General features: G+C 48.3%; 3 protein-coding genes across 13 annotated transcripts in view; 2 read left to right on the top strand and 1 right to left on the bottom strand.

Annotated features, from left to right (window-relative positions):
* The window catches only part of NSD3 (nuclear receptor binding SET domain protein 3), a 53,043-nt gene extending 41,749 nt beyond the window's left edge, over positions 1–11,294 (top strand). For 5 of the 7 annotated variants that reach the window (XM_087763171.1, XM_087763175.1, XM_087763170.1 and 2 more), the window contains 5 exons: positions 3,274–3,390; positions 3,785–3,926; positions 4,504–4,610; positions 4,983–5,187; positions 6,827–11,294. In XM_087763171.1, the coding sequence (XP_087619297.1) occupies positions 3,274–3,390; positions 3,785–3,926; positions 4,504–4,610; positions 4,983–5,187; positions 6,827–7,068 (813 nt within the window). In that variant the 3' untranslated portion in view covers positions 7,069–11,294. Of the gene's footprint in view, positions 1–3,273; positions 3,391–3,784; positions 3,927–4,503; positions 4,611–4,982; positions 5,188–5,278; positions 5,365–6,826 lie in introns of those variants that run through there. The other 2 variants (XM_087763176.1, XM_087763177.1) reach the window with 2 other exon arrangements.
* Positions 11,295–12,740: 1,446 nt separating this feature from the next.
* The window catches only part of PLPP5 (phospholipid phosphatase 5), a 13,562-nt gene continuing 4,660 nt past the window's right edge, over positions 12,741–21,642 (top strand). Inside the window, exons 1-10 of one of the 4 annotated variants that reach the window (XR_015705898.1) lie at positions 12,741–12,835; positions 13,108–13,216; positions 14,606–14,696; positions 14,949–15,012; positions 15,785–15,909; positions 16,308–16,478; positions 16,829–17,139; positions 17,751–17,916; positions 18,380–18,442; positions 19,795–19,880. Coding sequence is in view for 1 of the 4 variants with exons in the window: in XM_087762717.1 (XP_087618843.1) it covers positions 12,771–12,835; positions 13,108–13,216; positions 14,606–14,696; positions 14,949–15,012; positions 15,785–15,909; positions 16,308–16,478; positions 16,829–16,998 (795 nt within the window). In the remaining 3 variants the exon portion in view is untranslated. Of the gene's footprint in view, positions 12,836–13,107; positions 13,217–14,605; positions 14,697–14,948; positions 15,013–15,784; positions 15,910–16,307; positions 16,479–16,828; positions 17,630–17,750; positions 17,917–18,379; positions 18,446–19,794; positions 19,881–21,642 lie in introns of those variants that run through there. The other 3 variants (XR_015705899.1, XR_015705900.1, XM_087762717.1) reach the window with 3 other exon arrangements.
* DDHD2 (DDHD domain containing 2) overlaps positions 18,220–21,642 on the bottom strand; it is a 12,484-nt gene continuing 9,061 nt past the window's right edge. Inside the window, exons 15-17 of one of the 2 annotated variants that reach the window (XM_087762713.1) lie at positions 20,871–21,033; positions 20,459–20,577; positions 18,220–18,432 (exon numbers count right to left, since the gene is read on the bottom strand). In XM_087762713.1, coding sequence (XP_087618839.1) covers positions 20,487–20,577; positions 20,871–21,033 — 254 coding nt within the window. In that variant the 3' untranslated portion in view covers positions 18,220–18,432; positions 20,459–20,486. Of the gene's footprint in view, positions 19,904–20,458; positions 20,578–20,870; positions 21,034–21,642 lie in introns of both variants that reach the window. The other variant, XM_087762712.1, reaches the window with a different exon arrangement.

The raw sequence follows: 21,642 nt of genomic DNA, 5'->3' as shown, positions 1-21,642 counted from the left end.
GGAGGGACAAAGACCATGCGTGTGTGTTCTCGTTGCCTACCGGGCAAAAAGGGAGAGAGCAGTCTGGGAAGAAGTAGTCTGAATGATGGTTTCTTTCCCTAAATGAGGCCATTGAAGATGACGAAATCTTAGAGGGCTGGCAAAAAAAGTTGCCTGGTTTTTCTCCTCTTTTTTTTTTTTTTTTTTTTTTTTTTGTTTTCTTCCGCTCGTCCTTATCATAAGCCACCAAATGACAATCACAAAATCTGAGAGAAGCTCAAAGGGTGGGTGGAGTCGGCTGGAAGTGTGAGCCCCTTTTCAGGGGGTTATTCTTAAGTCTTTCCTTTTGCCTCTTCTTTTTGTGCTATTGCACAGCAACATGCTGACGGCGCTTCCCGTTAGTGGGTTGCTTGGAGCGGGGGAGTTTGCGGTATTACTCTTACAGGCGTCTGGTAACGAGTCAGTGTCCTCGCCCTCCTGGCGTTCAGCTCTTCAGCCTGAATTCGTTTCAGAAGAACTCGCAGGGGATTCATGAAACGCTGGAGGTGATCAGGCTGCATTGGACAACAAACTTAAAGGTTCTTAGAAGTTCAAGAAGGCAGAGAAGAACGATGAAGATGCAGAGATTTCTGCTAATGGAAATGACGCTGCTATTATAACAAAAAGCAGCAAGGACTGACTAGCCTCGGGAAATGTTATGGACTTTGGCTTAAATACTAGAATGGATGGCGTCTTTGAGAGCGTTAGTGGGTGCAGTCAGCGAGGTGGGGGAATGGGAATATTCTTCCCTGACTGTCAGAAAGCCATTCCATGTGGATCACTTTGGTTTTCCTTTACGCTGTGTTGCTGCACATTGCTTTACTGGGGATGCCAGTCTGGGATTCTGGTGGGATACGCAACAGTTGATGCGGAAAAACAAAATCTTACACTTGCATATCTAAGCGCGCGGATCCTCGTCTAGCTGGATTGCAATCTTGCTGTACTTCGAGGCAAGCATGAGGATGATTGGCCTGGATTTCACCTCTGCTTTAACTTGCCCGGCAAAGGAATGGATCTGATGGACGGATGTGTGTTTTGCTCTTACTCATGCAGGCTTCGTTGTTTCTGAACAAGGCGATGGCTGAGCATACCTGAAGAACAGAAGACGCAGTTCTGCCCACGGAGGGAACTGGACACTTTGACTTCAGGACAAGTTGTTTTTGTCGTGTAACCCACGTCCTCAAGACTCAGCTCTAGAGAACTCTTTTGCTCTTGGTTGTCTTCATATTTTCTTCAGTTTGAATTTGCACTCGTCTCAACAGCAGCAATATCCCGGAGCTTCTCATCACGAGGACACAGGCCCTAGTTTTGGTGGACTTGAACTTGATGCGAGGATGACGCTGCTCTGCTCTGTAGAGGGAAAGTGGCTGCTCTCCAGACTGGAAATCCTGCTGTGATGTTTTGGATTGGATGATCACTGTGGGATATGACATGTTTAGCTCCCAGTGTGATCAGAAAGTACAGAAAAAGCCGAGAGATCCTGAATTGATTCTTTTACCATTAAGCGATGGGGTATTTAACTCTGTGCACAGGGGTAGGATACTCCCCTGAAGAGGTCCTGCAATGTCCAGATGAAAGCTTTGGGCTTACGTATAGTAATTTCAACTGTGAATTCTTTGCTTTTGTCCCTTTTTACTAGACGTCTACCTCCTTGGCTTTTGAAAAAGTAGTTTACAGTCTCTAGAAACTGAAATAGAGAAATATTACGTAGTGGTTTGTGACAGGCATGCATGTAAGTAGGGTGATACTGGAGGTGTTTTAACAGCCCGTTTCGGTGAGGACGCCGTTCACCGCTCCCTCGGTTTTAGGTGGAAACTTCTGACTGCGTTTGGGACTTTTTTCAGCCTACGCACACCCGACTGATTTGACAACAAGTAGCCAGAGGAATAGCGGGGGGAAAAGCTGCGTTTAAAAACCTTTCGATACACTACGATTACTGCTGTCCCAAGGACCTGGTGAATTTTTATAGCAGGTTTTGGGTTTGTTTTTTTTTTTTTATGGTAGGGTTCCTGTGAATTTAATATGCAAACTTTATTAATGCATTTGTGTCCTGTAAGAGCTTTACTGAAAACGGTTGGTGGTTCTGTTGAACTGGCTGGGTGTTCCCAAACGCACAGGCGGAACTGAAAGCAGCTTGGCGATGAGGGGACTTTGGGTTTTTTTCCCTTTGATTTGGGCTAAAATTTTCAGAAGCATCTAAGTGATTTTTATCGAGTGAATGTGTGTTAGATAAGACTCAGACTATTCCAAACTGTAAATCAGTCTTAATGAATGCCGGGCTTCTGAGTCACTTTGGTGACTTAGCTGTCAGAAACGTGACCTGAGTTGCCTGATTTCCACCCTTATCCCTTTCATTTACTGCTTTCTTCATCCGTGTTGGGTTGTGACGGCTGCGGGCGAGGGCACGTGGGGACAGGCGTTGCTGCCCGGAGCCCCGGCGCATCCTTCGGGGCCTCTCCAAAGCCCAGGCGTCTGCCCCGAGCACGGCTGACCGCGTAGCGCTTGCTAACACGTTACTGCTGTGCGTTACGAGAGTTTGTCTTGAAATATCAGGTGCTCGTTGGACGCTTGAATTTGAGCATTTCAAATAGCTGGTTTTAACAGTGTTGTAAACCATCAGCACCTGGCTGTCTTGATAAAGTGATGCTGAGTGCTGAGTATTGACTCCCTTGTATCAAGGTATCAGTCACGTCCCAGCTCTTCCGAATTCCCGTATGTAAAAGTTGGGAACGCGCTGTCGGCCTGCAGGGCTACTTTTAAACATGGTTTTTTAGCAATTAATTTTTTTTTTTTAAATTTACAATTTTTGTATCATCTGTGTTTCGTTAAAACTTTGTTACTGCAAATGTTCTGAGTTTATTAACTATTAAAAGTCCTAATAAAAGTGAAGTATGTAGTGAAAATACTTGCCGTTGTTCACGTTTCCTTAGGAGTCTGTGAATAATGTCTCATTGTCCTTTTTAAAAGGAAGCGTGAAACTTTATGGAATTCCAGAGAACTGATGAGTATGGCTTGTGCAGCAAATACAGAAACAGCGCTTGGCTCTGCTGCCTTTCTATTTTGAGCGGGCTTATTGCTTAGACAACAAATACCTGGTGCGCATATTCACGCCTTGCCCGCTAGATGGTTGTAGTTTAATGGTTTTTGCGATGCTTAGAGTATATTTTTATAGGAAATGCTTTTTTCTGTGCTGCTTCCCTTTCTCATCATCATAAGTAGTAAGCACGGATTTCTTATTTTTGTTTTCCTTTTCAGGGTGAATTTGTGAATGAATATGTTGGCGAGCTAATTGACGAAGAGGAGTGCAGATTGCGGATCAAACGTGCACATGAAAACAGTGTAACCAATTTTTATATGTTAACTGTCACGAAGGTAAATATTATGTCTCGTTCAACGTAAACTGTTTATGGCTGAAAGTAGGGGCAAAACGCTGGCAGAAGCATCGTTCCGTGTTTGATGGTACCCTCCTACTGACACTCAGGTGTGGGTAGGAGGATAACATCTGCGTTTCTCTTTAATGAACGGGTGAAGAGATGACACAGCCTGTATCTTAGGTTGTGCACTCTGTGCCTGTTTCACTTCTGTAAGCACAAATATTCAGACGTTTTTTCATAAAACTAACTCTGCAGGGAAAACTTACGGCTTTTAACTAATTTAAAATAAGCATATTTTTTGCTGCCTTAGCCACTAGTAGTCACTTGTCAGCAGGAAACCTTTTTTTTTTTATTTGTAAGTACTAAATACATCTTTGTCTTTTTATCTGAAGGACCGGATAATAGATGCTGGCCCAAAGGGGAATTATTCTCGGTTTATGAACCATAGTTGTAATCCAAACTGTGAAACACAGAAATGGACAGTGAATGGTGACATTAGAGTTGGACTGTTTGCTCTTTGCGATATTCCTGCAGGTAAAAAGATGGCACTATTTTGCACATGTACTTTTGTCTTGAAATGGCTACGTTCTTAACTTGGCCATGTGTTTTTTTTTCTCTGAAGTTATTTAATACCAGTGATGTTTGTAGGAACTTTGTCATTCATTGGACTGGAGACAAATATTTGAGTTCCAGTTTTAGCAAGGATCTTGTAGTTAGAAACAGTTTGAAGCTGAAAGCTACTGTTAAAGCTAACTACAGGGTTTGCTGCTAAGTACAATGTTAACTCTGTCACGTAAACGCTTAGCACAGCGTTGGCGCTTTCACCAATATTTGCCTGGTGTGGTATTATCTTTCCATGTTAAGTTGTTTTACCTGATCTGTCATTTTAACTGGGTCTGTATGATAGTGTAGCTTAGATAGTGCTTAGGCTCATGTCTGATCTAGGCAGGATTTGCTACTTCAATGCACTATTTCAAGCTTGCCGTTTTTAAAACATACTGCTGCTAGATCTCGCAGACTACAAAGAGAGAAACGCGAATGACGTGTCATTGTCACAAGCCTGTCTTTCCTTGGTGTCTGTGTGGGTGAATTGTTTTTCTTTACATTTTAGGAATGGAGTTAACATTTAATTATAATTTGGATTGTCTGGGCAATGGTAGGACTGAATGTCATTGTGGAGCAGAAAACTGCAGTGGTTTCCTAGGAGTGCGTCCAAAGGTACGTGGATGAAAATTGAAGCTTCTTTTCCCAAATCCAGAGATCTAGTGAGAGTAGGGCAAAGAGAGGTGGTTGTTTTATTTAACTTTTTGCTTTAGTCTATGTAACACTTTCCACCCTTGAAGGTCGCTGAAGATTTGACACTTATGCACTGTAGTGCTATCGTGTCTAGGGTGAAGTTAATTTACCAAATTGTGTTCATTCAGATACATGTGGATGGGCGTTTCTGGCTTTTATAGCTTAAAAACTTTTTTGAGTGGATTTAATTTAAGCATAGTCCATGCAAATAATAACAACCCAAAGTTGATTAAATTAATTTTAATGCAAGGGGTTTATAAAGTGACTGTATGCTGTGATCCTTGTAATTGCTAGACAGCGTTTGCAACAGCAAATGAAGAGAAGGTGAAGAATGCAAAATTAAAGCAGAAGAAACGGAAAATAAAAACAGAACAGAAGCAGATGCACGAAGACAACTGCTTCCAGTGCGGAGATGGGGGAGAGCTAGTCATGTGTGATAAAAAGGACTGTCCCAAAGCATACCACCTCCTATGCCTTAACCTGACTCAACCACCTTTTGGTAAGAGCAATTGTATGGCTTCCTAGTCATCTTTTCCTTCCTCCAGCAAGACAACGTTTGAGCTGAAACGCAGTATTCATTTCCATTAAAGGCAGCATATTTGCTTTTGCAATACCACTCGTTTTTAGAAACACATCAGGTGGCAGTGTTCCTAAATGAGAACCGATGGACAGAGAGGTATTGTAATACTTTTTAATGTTCTTCTTGTTGCATCTTTTTCTTGGATCAAATTTCCTCCTCTTATTTTGATTGAAATATAAGCATCATCTTGATGTCCCAAGGTCACCAAGCGCAAATCAAATGACAGTTCAAACCACTGACATAGCATGCATGATGTGTAGGGCTCGATTAAGCAGTAAATGTGTTTAAATTACCTACTGTATCCTGATGGCACGTATCTTCCGTTTGACTTTTTCCATGGTAAGGCATAGCTTTTTGTAGCCAGGGCTCAAATTATTCAGCAATACATCATCTTAAGTGCATCTTAATCCAATTGCAGGATTTTGTGAAAGTCCTTATCTCTTTAAGCCTCCCGATTCCAAAGACTCTCATAGAATCATAATATTGGTGAGAATAAGTGGAAGTCCAGATTAGTCTACGATTAAATTAACCAAAAGACTGCCGTGAGTGATAATGAATCTGTCACGTGCCTTTTCAGCATATTAGAAACATGGAAGCTATCCTCCAAATAGCTTCTTTGCTGGAGAAAGAGATGGTAGCATCTCAGCACCAAGAGCAACGTGAGTTAGGGTTTTTTGTTTGGCTTTGCTTTTCTTTGAAGTCTCTGTTTCTCGACAGTAACCCAGCCAAAAGGGACTTCAGCGAGGCTTGGACACAGCAGCAAGAAGCTTTTGATTTTCCTTTTCCGCTATGTTCAGTATACCTTTGCAGTCTGAGAGTTCGGCACATGGTCATACAAATACATGTCTGAACGGTTGGGGGCATCTGGGGGTTTTTATGCTCAAACATATTTTTACACAACTTGTTCTTCTCTGAGCCATTTCTCACTTGTTTTTCAAAACTAACGCATTTAAAGTACACTGCAGTTGAACTAAAACTTAATTTGGAGACACCTGTCTGAGCGAGTACTGTGTCCAGATCAATAAGAGATGCTTACAAATCAGAAAAAATGTACAAAACAAACTATCTGGCAAGGATATTTGGTGTCTCGATGCCAGAGGAGGTTGAGCAAACTATTTTAAGCTCTGGTTATGCATGCAGCAATGTTTTGAGCCAAGTGCAGGCCCTGGCACGGGCTGCCCAGGGCAGTGGTTGAGTCTCCATCCCTGGAGGTATTTAAAAGAAGGGTAGACGTGGTGCTCAGGGACATGGGTTAGTGGTGGCCTTGGCGGTGATAGGTTAATGGTTGGACTTGATGATCTTAAGGGTCTTTTCCAACCTAAACGATTCCATGATTCTAAGTGAGGCCTAAAAAATACAAAGTGACTAAGAACTGTTCAGATTCTTGTAAATGAGAAGCAGAAGTAGCAGCTACAGTAAGAGCTGATTTTTCTGAACTTTCTTTGCATTCATCTGAACAATTTCAACACGGAGTAAGGGTTAAAGGGCAGTGCTGTCCCTGAAATGCACTAATTTCAGCTTCCTGTCTCTCTCTCCTCCCTTCCCCTCCCATCCTCAGGAAAGTGGGAATGTCCGTGGCATCAGTGCGACGTCTGTAGCAATCCTGCAGTTTCATTCTGTGAGTTTTGCCCTCATTCGTTCTGTAAAGATCACGAGAAGGGAGCCCTGGTGGCATCAGCGTTGGATGGCCGTCCCTGCTGCTCCGCACATGACCCCAAATCTCCCGTGGCACCCGAGTACTGGAGCAAGATAAAGTGCAAATTGGAAGCACAGAATCCTGTGGAAGAAGCAAAGGAGTGAATTTGGTTAAACGCAAACAAGGGAGGGGAGAAGAGGCGCAAACAGGCGATGAACTTGAAGAGACTGCTATGACACATTCAGTCTTTGTCATTGGAGCCGTCGTGTGTGAACTGGGAACGGGACCATTTACTCTTAGCGAGCAGAAGCAGGCAGTGGTGTTTGTTTTTTATTGTTTGGTCTTTCTTTTACCCTTGAATGTGCTACAGCAGCTCTTACTGTTGGAAACCAGAAACGTCTTGGCCTTCAAAGAAAAACGTAGACCTTTTGGCAGTGAAAAGAATATTCTGTTTAAAATATGTTCTTTGAGTGTAGAAAGCAAAGCATAGCAACATATTTATTTATTTAATTTTTAAAGGGTGTTGAAGATCTGGTTTTGATCAGTCAGCGTGTCTTTAAAAACACAATAGCAAAGCCAACGTAACTTTTATGTCTAGTTTATGAAAAGAATAAAGCCTCCCCACTCTGTGTAACATTGAGATGCCATAAAGACAGATGTGGGTTTCAGACCAGGTGACCCTGAAATGCCTCCATTCCAGTACTTATTTTTAAAGGCATTTTGAGAAGGTAGGTTATATATCATGTTAACTTATGAATATTATTGTAAAGCTTTTCCTATGAGAAATCGGGTGTATGACTTCTTGGAAGTGCTTGTAACACGAGATCTAGCACTGTTGAAGGAGGGAAGAAATCATGGTTCCTTGCTTGAGAGCTATAATCGGTGTTTGCAGACAGGTGGAAATTCAGAAAGAGCTTAATTAATTGCACAATGGTCATTTCTTTATCCCGCCTAATTTGGAAAACCTTCCTAGTTAGGAGAGCCTCCCGGCCTCGGTCACGTCCTGCAGCACGCTCAGAACTGAAGTCTTAATCCTGCCAGTGGAAGCTCTGCCGTTGACTTCTTTAGGTGGAGGACTGGTCCGTGCCTGTGTATTTGTCATCTGCCAAGCCTGCACTTGTTTTGTGGCAATTATATCAGCGTGAATCTTTATTGCCACCTTCTCAGCCTCCCATTAGCTTCAAAGGAAATCTGGGCTTAAGGAAATTCCTTAAGGAGTCCAACCCATGTGCATGTTTGTTTTGATTGAACGTTCAGATTTTTTTTTTGCCGAGAGAGAGATCTCCTAACTTTAACCTTCATTGTTAACGGAGCTAAGAAAAATCTCAGCGCTTCTTCAATGAACAGGGTATTTTCTGTCTGGGTAACGGGCCGTATTCACAGCAGCCAACTTGAGCCTCATGAGCCAGTTCTCTCTTGGAGTTCCTCTGTTAATCAGTGGAGAGACAGGTTCCTTCGGTGAGGCCTTTGAAGTGGCTTGGGTAGGCCCGTGCTGCAGATTTTCTTTTGAAAATCTATCCTCCTTCGTTTCTTCTGCAAGGAGCCTGGGGGAACTCGCTTCCCCAGGCTGAAGTTAGTCTTTGGTGAATCTTCTCCCCTAGCCCCCAGTCTTACAAAGCACTGGGCATCTCCCCCTGCCCCAGTATAGCGTACTTTTGACTAGCATACTGATATTAGCTAACTTTGTGCTAGCTTTTTGCTAATGGGTAGTGAAAACAGTCCTAAAGGAAAAGAATTAATATCAAGTGTTGCTGGTATCCGGCTAAATTAAGCCTTTCAGTTAAGAACCTTGTCTCTGGAAAACTGCTTCCATCACCCAAAGGAACATGGTGACTTCTCAGTTCAAGAGTAGTAGGCTGAGAAAGTACATGTGGGATTTTAGAACGTGTCTTGCCGCTGGCTGCTGTCCCTTCTCGTCCTCAAATTTATGTACGGGGGGGGGGGAGGTTTTTTCTGTGCAATTGTAAAATTACAAAATACACTACAATCTCTTTAAGCAGCTGCTGCGCCATTTAACTGATCTGGCAGTTCATCTTCTGACTGGTCTGCAGATGCCTTTCCTACAGACTTGTGGGGGTCTTGGGCGGCGTAACCGGGCAGGTATCTTGGGGGTCAGTTTATGGTGCGGAGGGCTAGCGGGATCTATAAAGCACTTCATCTTGTGGTTCGTACTACAGTGAATGTCTGAAACACTACTCTTGCTTGAAAGCAGTGCTATATTTTGGTATTTTTTACAAAAAAAAAAATTTACAAAAAGGATTTTATTTTTCTTAACATTTTGTGTGATAAATGTCTCTTTTTAAGCTCTTTACGGGGGGTGTTTAACCTTATTTTCAGAAATTCCAAACATAGCTCTTGCTACAGTGTCTGTAAGGCCCGATGTGCTTACTTTTTATTATTTATTAGGCTTGGTAACATTCAAATGATTTTCTCTTAGAGCATTCTGAATATTGCAAATCTGTTATCGTGCGAGTGCACCTACGTGCTTTTTCCCCTTCTGTGTCCGTGGTGACTTGCCGACCGGAGGGCAACGGTGCGGTAGCACCCGGACCCCCTCACGAGCGTGTGACACGAGCCACGGACCATCAGTCGCCACGTGAGATGTCCTGCTGTGACGTGCCGGTGCGCCGAGTATCGCAGAACGTGTGAAGGTTCACAGAAGGCTTAAAAACTTGTAAAATGCTGTGAATTGAGGCCTGCTGCTACTCCTGTGCCATGCCACTTGATGTCTTGGTTAACTTTGGTTTCGAACTTCTTACAGGTGCTTCTTTTTTCCACCAAAAATAGATTAATAATAGGGCTTGGACTTGAAAGGGAAAATAGGAGATTGGCTTATAAGCTTGTACACGCTTAGGAACAGAAAGCCTGAACTGGATTTCACGCTATCGGAGAGAAGGTGAATCTTTCAAAAAGCTTTAACGTTCTGAGAAAAGAAGATACCTAATTCAGAGTATCTTGGTAACCGTAGGGGGTTTGTTCTATACGCCAAACACAAAATGTTACAGTACGCCCGCGTTTTAACCACATTTTCGCAAACTGAATAGAACAATAATGCAATTCCTTTGTAAGGAAAAGATTTAACAGCTGTGTTTTGATAATTAGCCTCAGCAGAGGGAGAGTCCAGCTGCTGAATTAAATTTGTGCAGTCTCTAAAATGAGCTAAGTAATATTGGGTTTCGTTTCATGATGAGGCCTGGAAGAAATCCACAGAACTGCTGGTGATTTTGGTTGAGAACTTAAATCTGCTGTTTAAGACTGTCTGGTGTTCCTTAACTGGAACGCACCATCAGGCTTTTTCCCTTACTTGTGTTTTATATTTTTGAGCCAGCCCCACGCACCCGACCCCGGCTCCGTCGCCTGCGCGCTCTCCGGAGCACGCAGTGTCCGAGCTGCTCCGCAAAGTTAACGGGATTTGGTTGTTTACCGGAGCTTTTACTCTACCGCTCGCACCTTAGCGTGGCGCAGACCTTCTGCAGACCGTGGCCAAATGGTGCAACGGCTGGTTACGACCGTTTTCTAAATACATGGTGCAAGCATTAGTTATTGTAGCTTTCCGATTATTAGTGTAGATTTGTCCTATCAATAGACTGTTGAAGGCATTTGCAGCTCAGGAAGGATAACGTTAAAGGCAATTTTGTGGGCAAATTACCTTCTCTGGTCACCACCATGGTCTTAGAGAATCAGTTAACATGGAGTAATAGGGCTGGAATGTTTAATTTTGGCCTTCTAAAAAACTTCTTGTATCTTAATTTCAGGATAGAATGGGAAAGACAATTACTAGACGTGATTAACAATGAGCATAAAATCTGTATATATTGAAACTTTACAGAAATATGTGGGGGGGGTGGGGGAGGAGGGCGGGGGGGTGTCCAACGCTGGTACGAAGTAGTCACTTTAACATTGAAACCTCTGCCTCATTGAATTCAGGGTTTAATGTACTTGAAGCTCTGCGGTTCCTTATACAGCTTTTTTATTTATACATAACTTTTTTTGTATACTACATTGAAAATGTCTTTGACTTCCCCGAAGTTACTTTCTGCTCCCACTGTACAGTGAATCTCTGGCAAACGGGAGAGGTTTTCAAAGCGGCTGTCTCGGACTCGTGCGTGTTCCCGGAGCGTGTTGCATGAGAGACGGCAACCTCGGAGGAACGCTGTCCCTTTGCTTTCCGTTTTCCATGAACTTTTCCCTACCATTTATCTTTGTGTAGCAAAAACATTTGCACTTACGATACACTCCTACACTTTGGATGTATTCACGATGTTGTTCTGAGGAAAAAAGAGAAAAAAAAAGGCAAAAAAAGAAAAAAAAAAAAAAAAAAAAAAGCTGTTTCCTATTATATTCTATTCCTGAGCGGCAAGCTCAGGTCGTTATTACCCCTGTGAGGGGCTATCTCACTGCTCTGGAGAGAGGGGAGTCGTTTAGCTGAAACTCTGTGCTTTGCATAGAAGACTTCTGTAATTAATGTGAAATCAAAAAGGGAAAACGCGTGTGAATTTGCCAAAGCCATTCACTCATGCACCGTTTCTCGCGCGGTACCCGCTGCCGGGGGGTTTGTGTGGAGCGAGCTGCCATGCCGAGCTCTTCCCGCCTCGGGAGACAAGATGGCCGTGTGGTGGTCCTCTCCGGGCATCCTAGCGCAGCCGGGCGCCGGACCCTTTCCAAGCAGTTCTTACTCGCTTTTGGGTTATAAACAGACTGGATTGGGGTGGTGGTGGGGGGGGGGAGTTTCCTATTCACTGGTCGAGCTGTATCTCATTTCTGGTGTCACTTTCCAAAGGAAGCGATGGTGTTGCCACAGAAAACGAGGTGATAACGTACCGTTTCAGCTGGCTGGTGGGAAGGGTTTTTGTTTGGTCGGAAGGGTTTTTGTTCGGTCGGAAGGGTTTCGTCCGGCGTCGGGGCGTGCGCGTACCTGGGGGTGCCATGAGGGACCGAACCCGTTTGTTTCCACGCGAGCGATGTTGCACAACACAGATACCTGCAGATTCCGTTTCCATTCCCATGTACTCTTTCTCTGTAAGGATGACCTTTGTAGAGTTGTTATTTCTGTAGACTTTATCTGTAACAAACTTTGTAGATTCTGTGAAATGTTATTTTAATGAAATCACTCGAGTCTTTAATAGCAAAGCATCAATATTCACTGAAGTCGGTATCTTAAGAGTTTTTGGAAGTTGACTAGAAGCTCTTGACACTAACGAAGTAGTGTTAAATTCCCTGGCGATGTTCCACTGGGGCATTACTGTATTATGACTTGATGTTGCCGCATAGACTTTGAGATATACGATATTTTGGGGGTTTTGTTGTTCGGCCTATGTTCTCTTGCATAGTGTGAAACCTGTAAAGCTTGGTTAACCTGTATATAGATAGCTTACTGTCAACTAGTTATAGTGTATCTAGAATTGCCTGTAATATTTTAGCTTCTTACTGAATGTGTGTGATGGTAGGAACATATAATTTTTGTACATTATATTTACTGAGATGTTGCCTTTTTTATTTTACAAATACTTTGGAATTCAGATGTGTTTTTGCTTCCGTGAGGATTCATTTGGAAAGGTTTTTAATGACATTCCACTGATCTGAACTTTTGCTTGAGGTTGACTTCAATAAATCGTTCTGAATGTTCCAACGACGAAAGCCTTTTCCCTCCCTGCCTCCCGCCGGCCCAGCAGGGTGAAGGCTCCCTGAGGGAGCCGGGGCCCTGGGGGGGACGAGGGGAGTCCGGGGCCCTGGGGGGGACGAGGGGACTCCCGGCCCCGGGGCTTCCCGGGGAAGGGAAGGGAGGGGAGGGGAGGGGAGGGGAGGACCGCTCCGCCCCGGGGAAGAAGGCGGCGGCGGCGGCGCCACGTCGGCGGGGCGGGCGGCCATGAGGCGGGCGGGCGAGGCGGCGGCGGAGGCGGCGGTGCGGGCCCTGCTGCTGGCCGCCTTCCTGTGAGTGCGGGCGGGAAGGGGGGGGGGGGGGGGCCTGGGCCCGGCCCCCAGCCCGCGGGGGGCCAACGAGGCCTTCCCGCAGCTCGCCCGGCCCCGGGGGCGGCTCGCCCCCGCTCGGGGCGCCTCAGCCCTCCCTCGCCCCGGCCTCCTCCCCGCGTCCCGGGCGGCGGGAGGAGGCAGAGCCCGGCTCGCCCGGGCTCTCGGGGGCTGTGCCCGCAGCCTGCCCGCAATCGGGCGTTTGTTGGGTTTTTTTTTTCCTTTCCCCTCTCCAGGATCATGGAGTTTTTGCCTCCGTTTCAGCGCGTGGTACAGCCTGAAGAGATGTGGCTTTATAAAAACCCGTACGTGGAGGTGGATCGCGTACCCACGGTACCCATGTTGGTAAGTTCAGCCGTTTCCTGCGTTTACTCGGTTCTTCTCTAATTACAAACTCTCCTTTTAAAGCAAAGCTACCAGCTGAAAGGCTTGGATTGCCACTACCTGTAGTTCTTAACGCGTGTTACCGAAAGTGCAATCTGTTCTTGCAAACCAGACACCATTTACAGTCATTTTTGCCATCTTTTTAGGCTTTACCATCCAGGGTTGTCTTTGGGATTTTAACTAAATTGATGAAAACTGGCGGGGACTTGTCACCGTTGGTCACAGTCAATTTCACACCCAGGTCACTAGGACCACGGAGGACAGCGTCTCTCTCGCTATCAGGGAACGTTTTGCTTGAAAGCAGCTATTCTCAGCAAAGTTTTATTATAGTTTTATTGTGAAGATGTTTTCCCCAGGTCTCCAGACCCTGTTGAAAGGGTTTGATAGAAAGCTGTTGCATTTCAGGTAGGCAATAGTCTGTTGAAGGGGTTGTCTCTTCCTCTGAAGCAGGGCTGTTTCAGTGAGATGCTGCGGCTCCTGGGATGGGCAAGCATCGGCTCTCTTAGCAAACAGCACTTTTAATTTTCTGCAAGAGGCGGGCACTGAACATTGAAGGACAAAACCTTGGTGGAGCATTTGGATTCGGCAGCGTAAGGCATGACCAGGCTTCAGGTGGTGGCAGGCTTCTCGGGAGCCTGTCAGATGCGCTGTGGACGTCCCCTGGCTGAAATCCCGCCGCTGAGATGTTGTGAATGACAACTGGTGTTCTCCGAATCAGCAGCTCCTGTATTTTTTGCTGACGAGCGGCACGGGTGCTGCTGACAAAGAGCTAATCCTGGTGCTCGCGGGGATGGGGAGAGGTGAGGTGCTGTGGGCGATACTGTGAAGGGATGCCGGCAGGCAGGAGCGACGCCAAGCCAGCCAAAGCAGCGCGATCGTGCCAGAGGTGCTATTTGAGAGCCTGGGGATGTGCTGGGACGGCCCCGCTGCTCTGCTGAGCGTGTGCGCTCAGCGGGTAAAGCACGGGAAGCAGTGGGACGCAGAGAGGGGCTTTTTAGTGCACCGCATTATTTATGCTGCCTGGGTTTGGGTTTTTTCTCATGCTTCGGTACAGGCAACATCCAGTAGCCCATGGGCTTGCTTTTGTACGTGAGGCGCTGCCGCTGGATGACAAACAGGAGGAACGTCCGTGCTCTGGGGAGCACAGGGTTAGTCGAGGTTTGCTGCAAATGCAGCTGGGGTTGGTTTTGCTTTCTGAGAGAAGTGCAGCGTTTGGAGAGGACAGGTTGCTGCTTGGCTTTGGGGAAGGAAAGCGTATCATCTCTGTGAGCAATTGCTGTTGTGTTCTGGTGAGAGTGCTTAAATCTGCTTCGCTAACAGACCCCTAACAATCTTCTCGTTTTGTGGCAGTTCATCGCGTTTCTGTCTCCCTTATCGCTCATTGTCCTGGCAAGGGTGTTCATGAATGCCGACCAAGAAGACACGCGGGAAGCCTGCCTTGGTGAGCTCCTCGTTATCCCGGGGAGCTGCAGCCCCCGAGGGGTAGGGGTCTGCCCTGCTGCTGTGGCTGCGAGCCGGGGGTCTCACAGATGAGCCCTTTGCTCTTGCTGGGGCACAAGTGTTGCACCAGGGCTACCAAAACCGAGCTGTGTGGCTCTAGCTGAAGTTTGAGCACTGCCCGTGCCTGAATGTGCATCAAAACTGCGCATTCAGGTGAGGACGATGCTGATGTGACCTCTCTGCTCTCTCCTAGGTGCCAGCCTTGCTCTCGCCCTGAATGGGGTTTTTACAAATGCTCTGAAGCTCGTTGTGGGGAGGTGAGAAACTGGCTCATTCCTAGCCGCGCCGTGCGGGGAGGGGAGGCACGTCTGCGCAGCGGTAGAGCTACAATAGCAGGAGCAAGGGCCAGAAGCTGAAGTTGGACATACTCAGCCTGGAAAGAATGGGGTTTTTCTAGCTGTAAAGGCAATTAAATATTAGAACAAACACTGGTGGGGACCTGCTGTCTCCAGGCATCATTTAGATGGACTCGTTCAGGCCTGCGCCAGGGAGGAGCACTTTGGCACGCGTACAGGGAGCGGATGGGATGGTTTCATCTCCCCGGCCATGTGGTCAGGGTGGCAAAAAGTTACCTGTGCCGAGCCGCAGCCTGAGAGGTTTGCTCCGGTGTGCCCGCAGGCTGCGCGACCAGGGCGTGTGAGGCCATGTCGGAATTTGGTTTTTGTAAGGTGTTTGCTCCGCTGGGCTGGACGGGGAGGATCGTCGCAGTGCTAATCCTCAGGGGCTAAACCGGGTCCTGGCCGAGTAGCAGCGGGCTGGTGAGGGTGTACTGCTGCAGCCTGGCTCTCGTCTGCTGAGCCCTGCCTGCCCAGGCAGGAGTGGAGTGGGGCGCAAAGCTCAGTTGTGCATTTCTTGCAGCCTGGATCATGCCGCCTTCCCTTTGCACAATGGAGGGAGCTGTGTGATGTGGCTGGCAGCTGCATTCAGACGTGGGTGCTCCGCGGGAGGGCTGGGTGCTCAGGTGTCTCCTGAGCACCGTGCTGGGAGCGCTGCACACCCGAGGGCTACATGCTTTGTTCTCTGCCCTAGGCCACGGCCAGACTTCTTCTATCGATGCTTCCCAGACGGACGAGCGAACGCGGAGCTGATGTGCACAGGCGACCCTGGCATAGTGACTGAGGGGCGCAAAAGCTTCCCCAGTGGACACGCTTCGTGTAAGTTTTCCACGTCCCCTACCCGCTGCAGCCCCAGACAGTGAACCGCAGTGAGCAGAAGCCCATGGGGAGGGCAGCTTCGGTTTGCTGTCATGCACCCCCGGGCTTGGGCTGCCTTCTTTGGCCTGTTTGGGGGCCTCAGCTTTACCTCTGCAAAGCAATGGGCTGACAAATGTAATCTGAAGCTGTCTGTAACTCCTGGGAGGAGGGATGCTTGCCAAGTACCAGCTTCTACAGCTCCTCTCTCGCTCATGATCTGGTGCTTCCCTTGGGTCATGTGGGCAGGACAGATGTCCTCCTTCAGCCCCTCCAGTGCAGCAGGGGAGAGGGTGAAGGTCTGGCTGAGGCCCCACAGCGGAGCCTGGAGCCGTTTCTGAAGCGACGTGCTTCTCTTTCAGTCGCCTTCGCTGGTCTTGCCTTCTCTGCCTTCTACATAGCCGGGAAGCTGCACTGCTTTGCTCCCGGCCGGGGAGGCAGGGCTCTGCGGCTCTGTGCCTTCCTCCTCCCGCTGTTCCTCGCCACCCTCATCGCCGTGTCCCGCACCTGCGACTACAAGCACCACTGGCAAGGTGGGTCGGCCTCTGCCTGTCGACCTGGATGGGGGGCACAACTGAGTGCCCCGAAGCAGGGGCACTCTGAGCACGGGGAGGGTCCGTGTTTCTGCAGAGGAGTTCAGAGCCCGTGATGGCAACCTGGGTTTTTTGATTACTCCTCCGTTGGTAATTTTTTTGCTGCCTGTAAGGTGATGATGCCTTTCTCTTTCTTTTTGAAATACGTGCCAAGCTTAGTTTTAGAGCCATGGGTCAAGTCGCCAATCCAGCTCAGCTCTGAGCAGGCTGAAAAGCTGCCTGCTGGAGAATTCACTGACAAGGATTGTGAGGGTAAAGGGAAGTTAACTCTCCTCTGGTCTTGCCCACAGATGTGTTGGTTGGCTCAGCAATCGGCTTCGTGCTTGCGTACCTCTGCTACAGGCAGTATTACCCTCCTCTGATGGACTCCATGTGCCACAAACCATTTCTGCACAAATCCAAACAACTGCCAGCGCCCCAAGGAAAGCCTGCAGCTTCCAGCTTTCACCTGGATATATAGCAATGGGCTCTGCCCTGCCGGCACCTTTCCTGCTGCTCCTGGAGTGCTAGCGGAGGGGAAGGCTTTGGGGAGGTTGGTCTGCAAGAAGTGGCTCAAATGAGGATGAACCTGAAACCCCAGCAGGCGTTCCCTGCAGTGCTGGTAAGTTGTCCCGCGCAGGGGCCTGTGTTGCTTCGTTAACTGAATTTTGTAGGCGTTCCTCCCTTCGGGCCTGCTGCGAAGTGAGCGAGGCGCTCGGTGTGCAAGCCTGTGGGAGGACAGCCTGAGTACGAAAGGTGCTGAAGCACGAACTGGAAAAACGTGACAATCTGGTGTGCCCTGTCCGGTGGGCGTTCTTGTGCCCAGTCCAGAAAGTACCATCAGTCGCCTCCCTTCCATCCAGCCGAGCTGTCCCATCCCTTCCCGCAGGAAGCGTACGTCGAAATGGAGGACCTGCTCCTGGCGCCGGGTTTAAGTCCGTCTTTTCAATCGCAGCTGAGCTAATTTGGAGTAATGAGTGCAAGGTTGCAGTCTTTAACCGTGGATTAAGTGGGGGAGAGGGAAGATGAAACTGGCATGGTTATTATTTGTGTTATTGTGCTAGCCCTGATTTTCTTCTGATTTGCCAAATAAAGGAGTTTAATTTTTTTAATGAGCTGTGGTACTAAAAACTTTACTTCAAGGACTGGGTTTATGGCTGTATAAACCATTTCCTTTGGCGTGCTTGCAGGGGTTTCTAGGTGGGTGTTTATTTTGTATCTCTTTCCTTGCAGCTTTAATACGGTTGTAAAGAGATGACAATCAGCAGAAAACGAAATGGTGTCTGAAAGCATCCCCTCAGAGGTGCTTGTTTCTCTACACCGCGGTTTGCTTTCTCAGACAATGGAAGGGTAGAGTGCTGCTGAGAAATCCAAGGCGCAGCTGTATGGCAGGACTGTTGTAAGTAGTTATTTGTCACTAGTCTCCTCCGTAGGTGTGTGTATTCTTCATCAGGTGTGTGTACGTGCAAACGGCAAAGGCGAGGCTGTAGCAGAGCGAGGCACGCGTGCCTCTGCCAAGCTCAGGACATGACAGTAATGAAAACACCACCCCATCATCTTCGGTTTGGGCCACGTAAGCCCTCTGCGACCCTGCAACTTCAACAGAAGTTACAGAAATCGCTTTACTTTCCCCTACAGTTGTGCACATGTGAATTCTTCAAACCCCTTCCCTCCCTCTCCCCCCAAACATGCACACACCACAGTCATCTACGTATTTATTTTGGCGTTTACTGGAAAAGACATTAAATAACATTTAAAATGTATTTAACTTCTATTTTTTTTTTTTTTACAAAGTGCATAACTTAAAAAGCTGATCATGAGAGTGTCCCGTGTTAAGACTGTTCCTTTTCCTACTCTTGTAGGAGATGCTTTAGCAATCAGTAGTTCAGGCGCCGACCGAGCAGCATGTCTGTTTCTGCAGTCAGGTAAAAGAACAGCTTCAGTTCCTTTGGGATGGGAGGAGGGTTGTAGGCTGCAAACAAAACCTTTCAAACAGTGCAAATAATGTAGCACAACAGAGGACAAACAAACAGGCTGTGGAAAAAAGGCTCCTTACCCCATGCAGGGCAAAAGTCAGCGGGAGGGAAACTGGTCTGGCTCTTTCCAAAGGCTGTCACAGCAACGACCTCACACATGACTGAAGCCTCTGCCTCTGCCTTGCCCCGAGGCCGCGGCCTCAGCCCAGCCAGTGAGTCGGCCTGGGTGGGTTGGGTGCGAAGGGGGAACCCTCGGCCCCGTCCCCCTTGGCGCAGAGCTAGCACGCCGCAGGCACCTGCAGGCTGAGCCGCCTGCAGAGCCGGTGTCGTTTCTTCAGTGGGGTCACTGGGACGCAGTCTCTCTACGGATCTGGGCTCTGACTTTGCTGGCTGCATTTTGTGTATTTAAAGCCAAAAACAATGACTGGAGCCTGGCTGGCCTGAGATCCCTGTAGCCACCCTGAAAGCCACACTGCAGCAGGACGGTAGCGTTGCTCCATGCCCCTGCAAAGCACAGAGTCCCTCCAGGCCTCCGAATGGCCTGGACGCTGCTGAGGAGCAGCTGCTTTCCCCCAGAACAGCTGTAGTTTGACCTGGAGGTGAAGCTTTCCTCCCCTATCGTTACACCTGGCCGCCAGCTTGGTCCTACGGAAGGTGCAGGCAGGGCCTCAGGGATGCCCATGGTTTGTTGGCTGCCGCACGCTGGGTGAGGATGCTGAGAAGTCGCTACAGCAGGCAGGAGTGCCTGGGTCAGGTGCGCACGAACATGCCGTGCTCGCGAGCTGTTTTATGGGGGCAGTCCTGCCTGGCACGACCCATGGGTGCACAAACCACGCAGCAGCAATTCAAGGAGATGAGAATGGCTGGTAGACGCGTTCCTGCTCGCTTAACAGCAGACGCCTGTGCCCTGGGCTTCACCTCCCAAAGACCGCAGTCCTTGCGCCTGGTGCTCTGTGTTACGGCAGGGAGAAGTCAGCGATCTCCTTCGCCCGACAAGGCTGCTATAGCTCTCTCCATGCTGCGTGTTTAAGGCTTTTATTCCTCAAGGTCACAAGCTGCGAGTTTCCTCGCTATGCCAGGAGCAGAGTCAGGCCCTCCGTGTCAGTTCTAGCCCAGACAGCTAGTCTGCTTCGGTGCTAGAGGAGCTAGTGTGATAACTTACAAGGTGGAGGGTTGAAAGTACACGTTGCCACAGGGAGTCATAGTGCAAGTGGTGGGTGTGTTTGAGCAGAAGTGTTTCCCCTTGATATTTTTTCCCCCCGCCCCTACCCAAAATGGAGGAAAATCATCCTTATCTCCAGGTAGCAGCAAGTACTTGGGAAGCGGCATGCGGGAGACACAGCAGCAGAGGAGAGAGGAAGGCAGAGAAGAAATCTGGACTTTCCTGGTGAGTACTCAGTTGAATTGGATCTAAGAAAGCAAAAGGAGAACGTAGGAGTAGCTGCACTCGGGCAGACTGAAATCCACCCAGCCCCGCCTCCCATACCCAGCGATTACCAGCGTTAGGCTTTGAGGGCAAGAAAACATAAGCATGCGCCTTACCCCCAGTCTACCCTCGGCCAGAAATTAGCAGCAAAGGGTGAAAGCACCCCTGCAAGAACCGCAGGGTCCACGCTCTGGTTCACTACCTGTCTATAAGAAACATTTAGCCCAGGAGGCTTGGAGTACGGGCCACGCATCTGGTCGTTCCCTTGGTGGACTGAACTGATCATAACTGTGCACAGTTGCTGCTGCCCTTATCGTTAGCAGCAGCAGTTTATTAGCTCTCCTCAGGTCTGGTAGTGCTTATGTGCAGGATAAGAGGAAAGAAGCCAAACATGCTGACAGGCCAAAGAAAGAACCCGATGCAAACTCCTGCCTTGGACATAGCGCTGTAAATAAGGAATATTATGCCCTCAAAGAGACCAGATGTCCTCTGAGGTGTCCTAGGAAATTCGGAAGGAAGGCGTAGGCAAGAGGACTTACATCAAGCGGCCAGAACAGCACAGGTTGCTCACTGGCTCCCTGGCAAAGGTTGATCCAGTGTAATGCCTTGTGTCTGGTAGATCTCCTTCAGAACCAACAGAACGGTGTCTTCCGACTCCCTGGAGGAGGAGGAGGACATGGGAATTAGAGGGGGACACTTCCCTCCGCTCTGCCAGGACATCCGTGATGGTTATGGGATAGATGCAGTGCTCAGCAAGTGCAGGCAGTACTAGGCAAGGAGAACTACACCGGTCTCCCTCCTCCGCGCCCACCCGCTGTGCCTGCATTATAGGCAGGAGCATATCTTGTTTATTCAGTTAAGGCTTTTCTTATTACATTGGTTTTAAAAATGATGGTGTTCTGCTTACATCAGACATGAATCTGAAGCTTTGATGGTTATGCAGAAGCTTACCAATAGCAGAGATGCCCTTGTAGTGCAAATAAATACTCGTTAAAGCTCTCTATTGGCTTCTCCTGCAGCACGTAGTCTATGCGATTCCCTCCGTTCAGCCTCCCCACGTTAATGAGGGAGGCCTCTTCCTTCACTGCTGTGGGGCTCTCATCTGGCTTTGTCTCTGAAGGAATGAAGAAGAGCAATGTGGTTCAGCCAGGGGGCACGAGCAGCCATGAAAGTACAACAGCATCACTGTGCCCTCCCTTCGCCCCGCTGTGGGCTCTTGCAGAGGAGAGGCAGCTTAAGTGCTCGGTCCTTCCTCCCCCAGGGCTCTCTCTTGGAAATCACAGAATGCCCTGACTTGGAAGGGGCCCACAAGGATCATCGAGTCCAACTCCTGACCCCCCATAAGACAACCCCCAAATTCACCCCATGTGTCTGAGGGCACTGTCCAAATGCTTCTTGAATATTGTCAGGCTTGGCGCCATGACTGCCTCTGTGGGGAGCCTGTTCTGGTGCTCCACCACCCTCTGGGTGAAGAACCTTTTCCTAATATCCAACCTAAACCTCCCCTGGCGGATCTTCCTGCCCTTCCCTTGGGTATCATTGGTCACCAGGGAGAAGAGATCAGCGCCTGCCCCTCCTCTTCCCCTTGTGAGGAAGCTGTAGACTGCCATGAGGTCTCCCCTCAGCCTCCTCTTCTCCAGACTTCTCCAGGAAAACTACTGCAAGAGGCAGCTAGAGAAGGGTGACAGGCTTGGCAGGCTTACAAAGCGACGTGGTGTGCTGA

Source organism: Nipponia nippon, unplaced genomic scaffold, assembly GCF_047370975.1.
Source record: "Nipponia nippon isolate SJK-2023a ecotype South Korea unplaced genomic scaffold, ASM4737097v1 scaffold_27, whole genome shotgun sequence".
Lineage (NCBI taxonomy): Eukaryota > Metazoa > Chordata > Aves > Pelecaniformes > Threskiornithidae > Nipponia > Nipponia nippon.
Note: the sequence above shows the minus strand (reverse complement) of the source record. Positions and strands in the feature narration are given on the sequence as shown.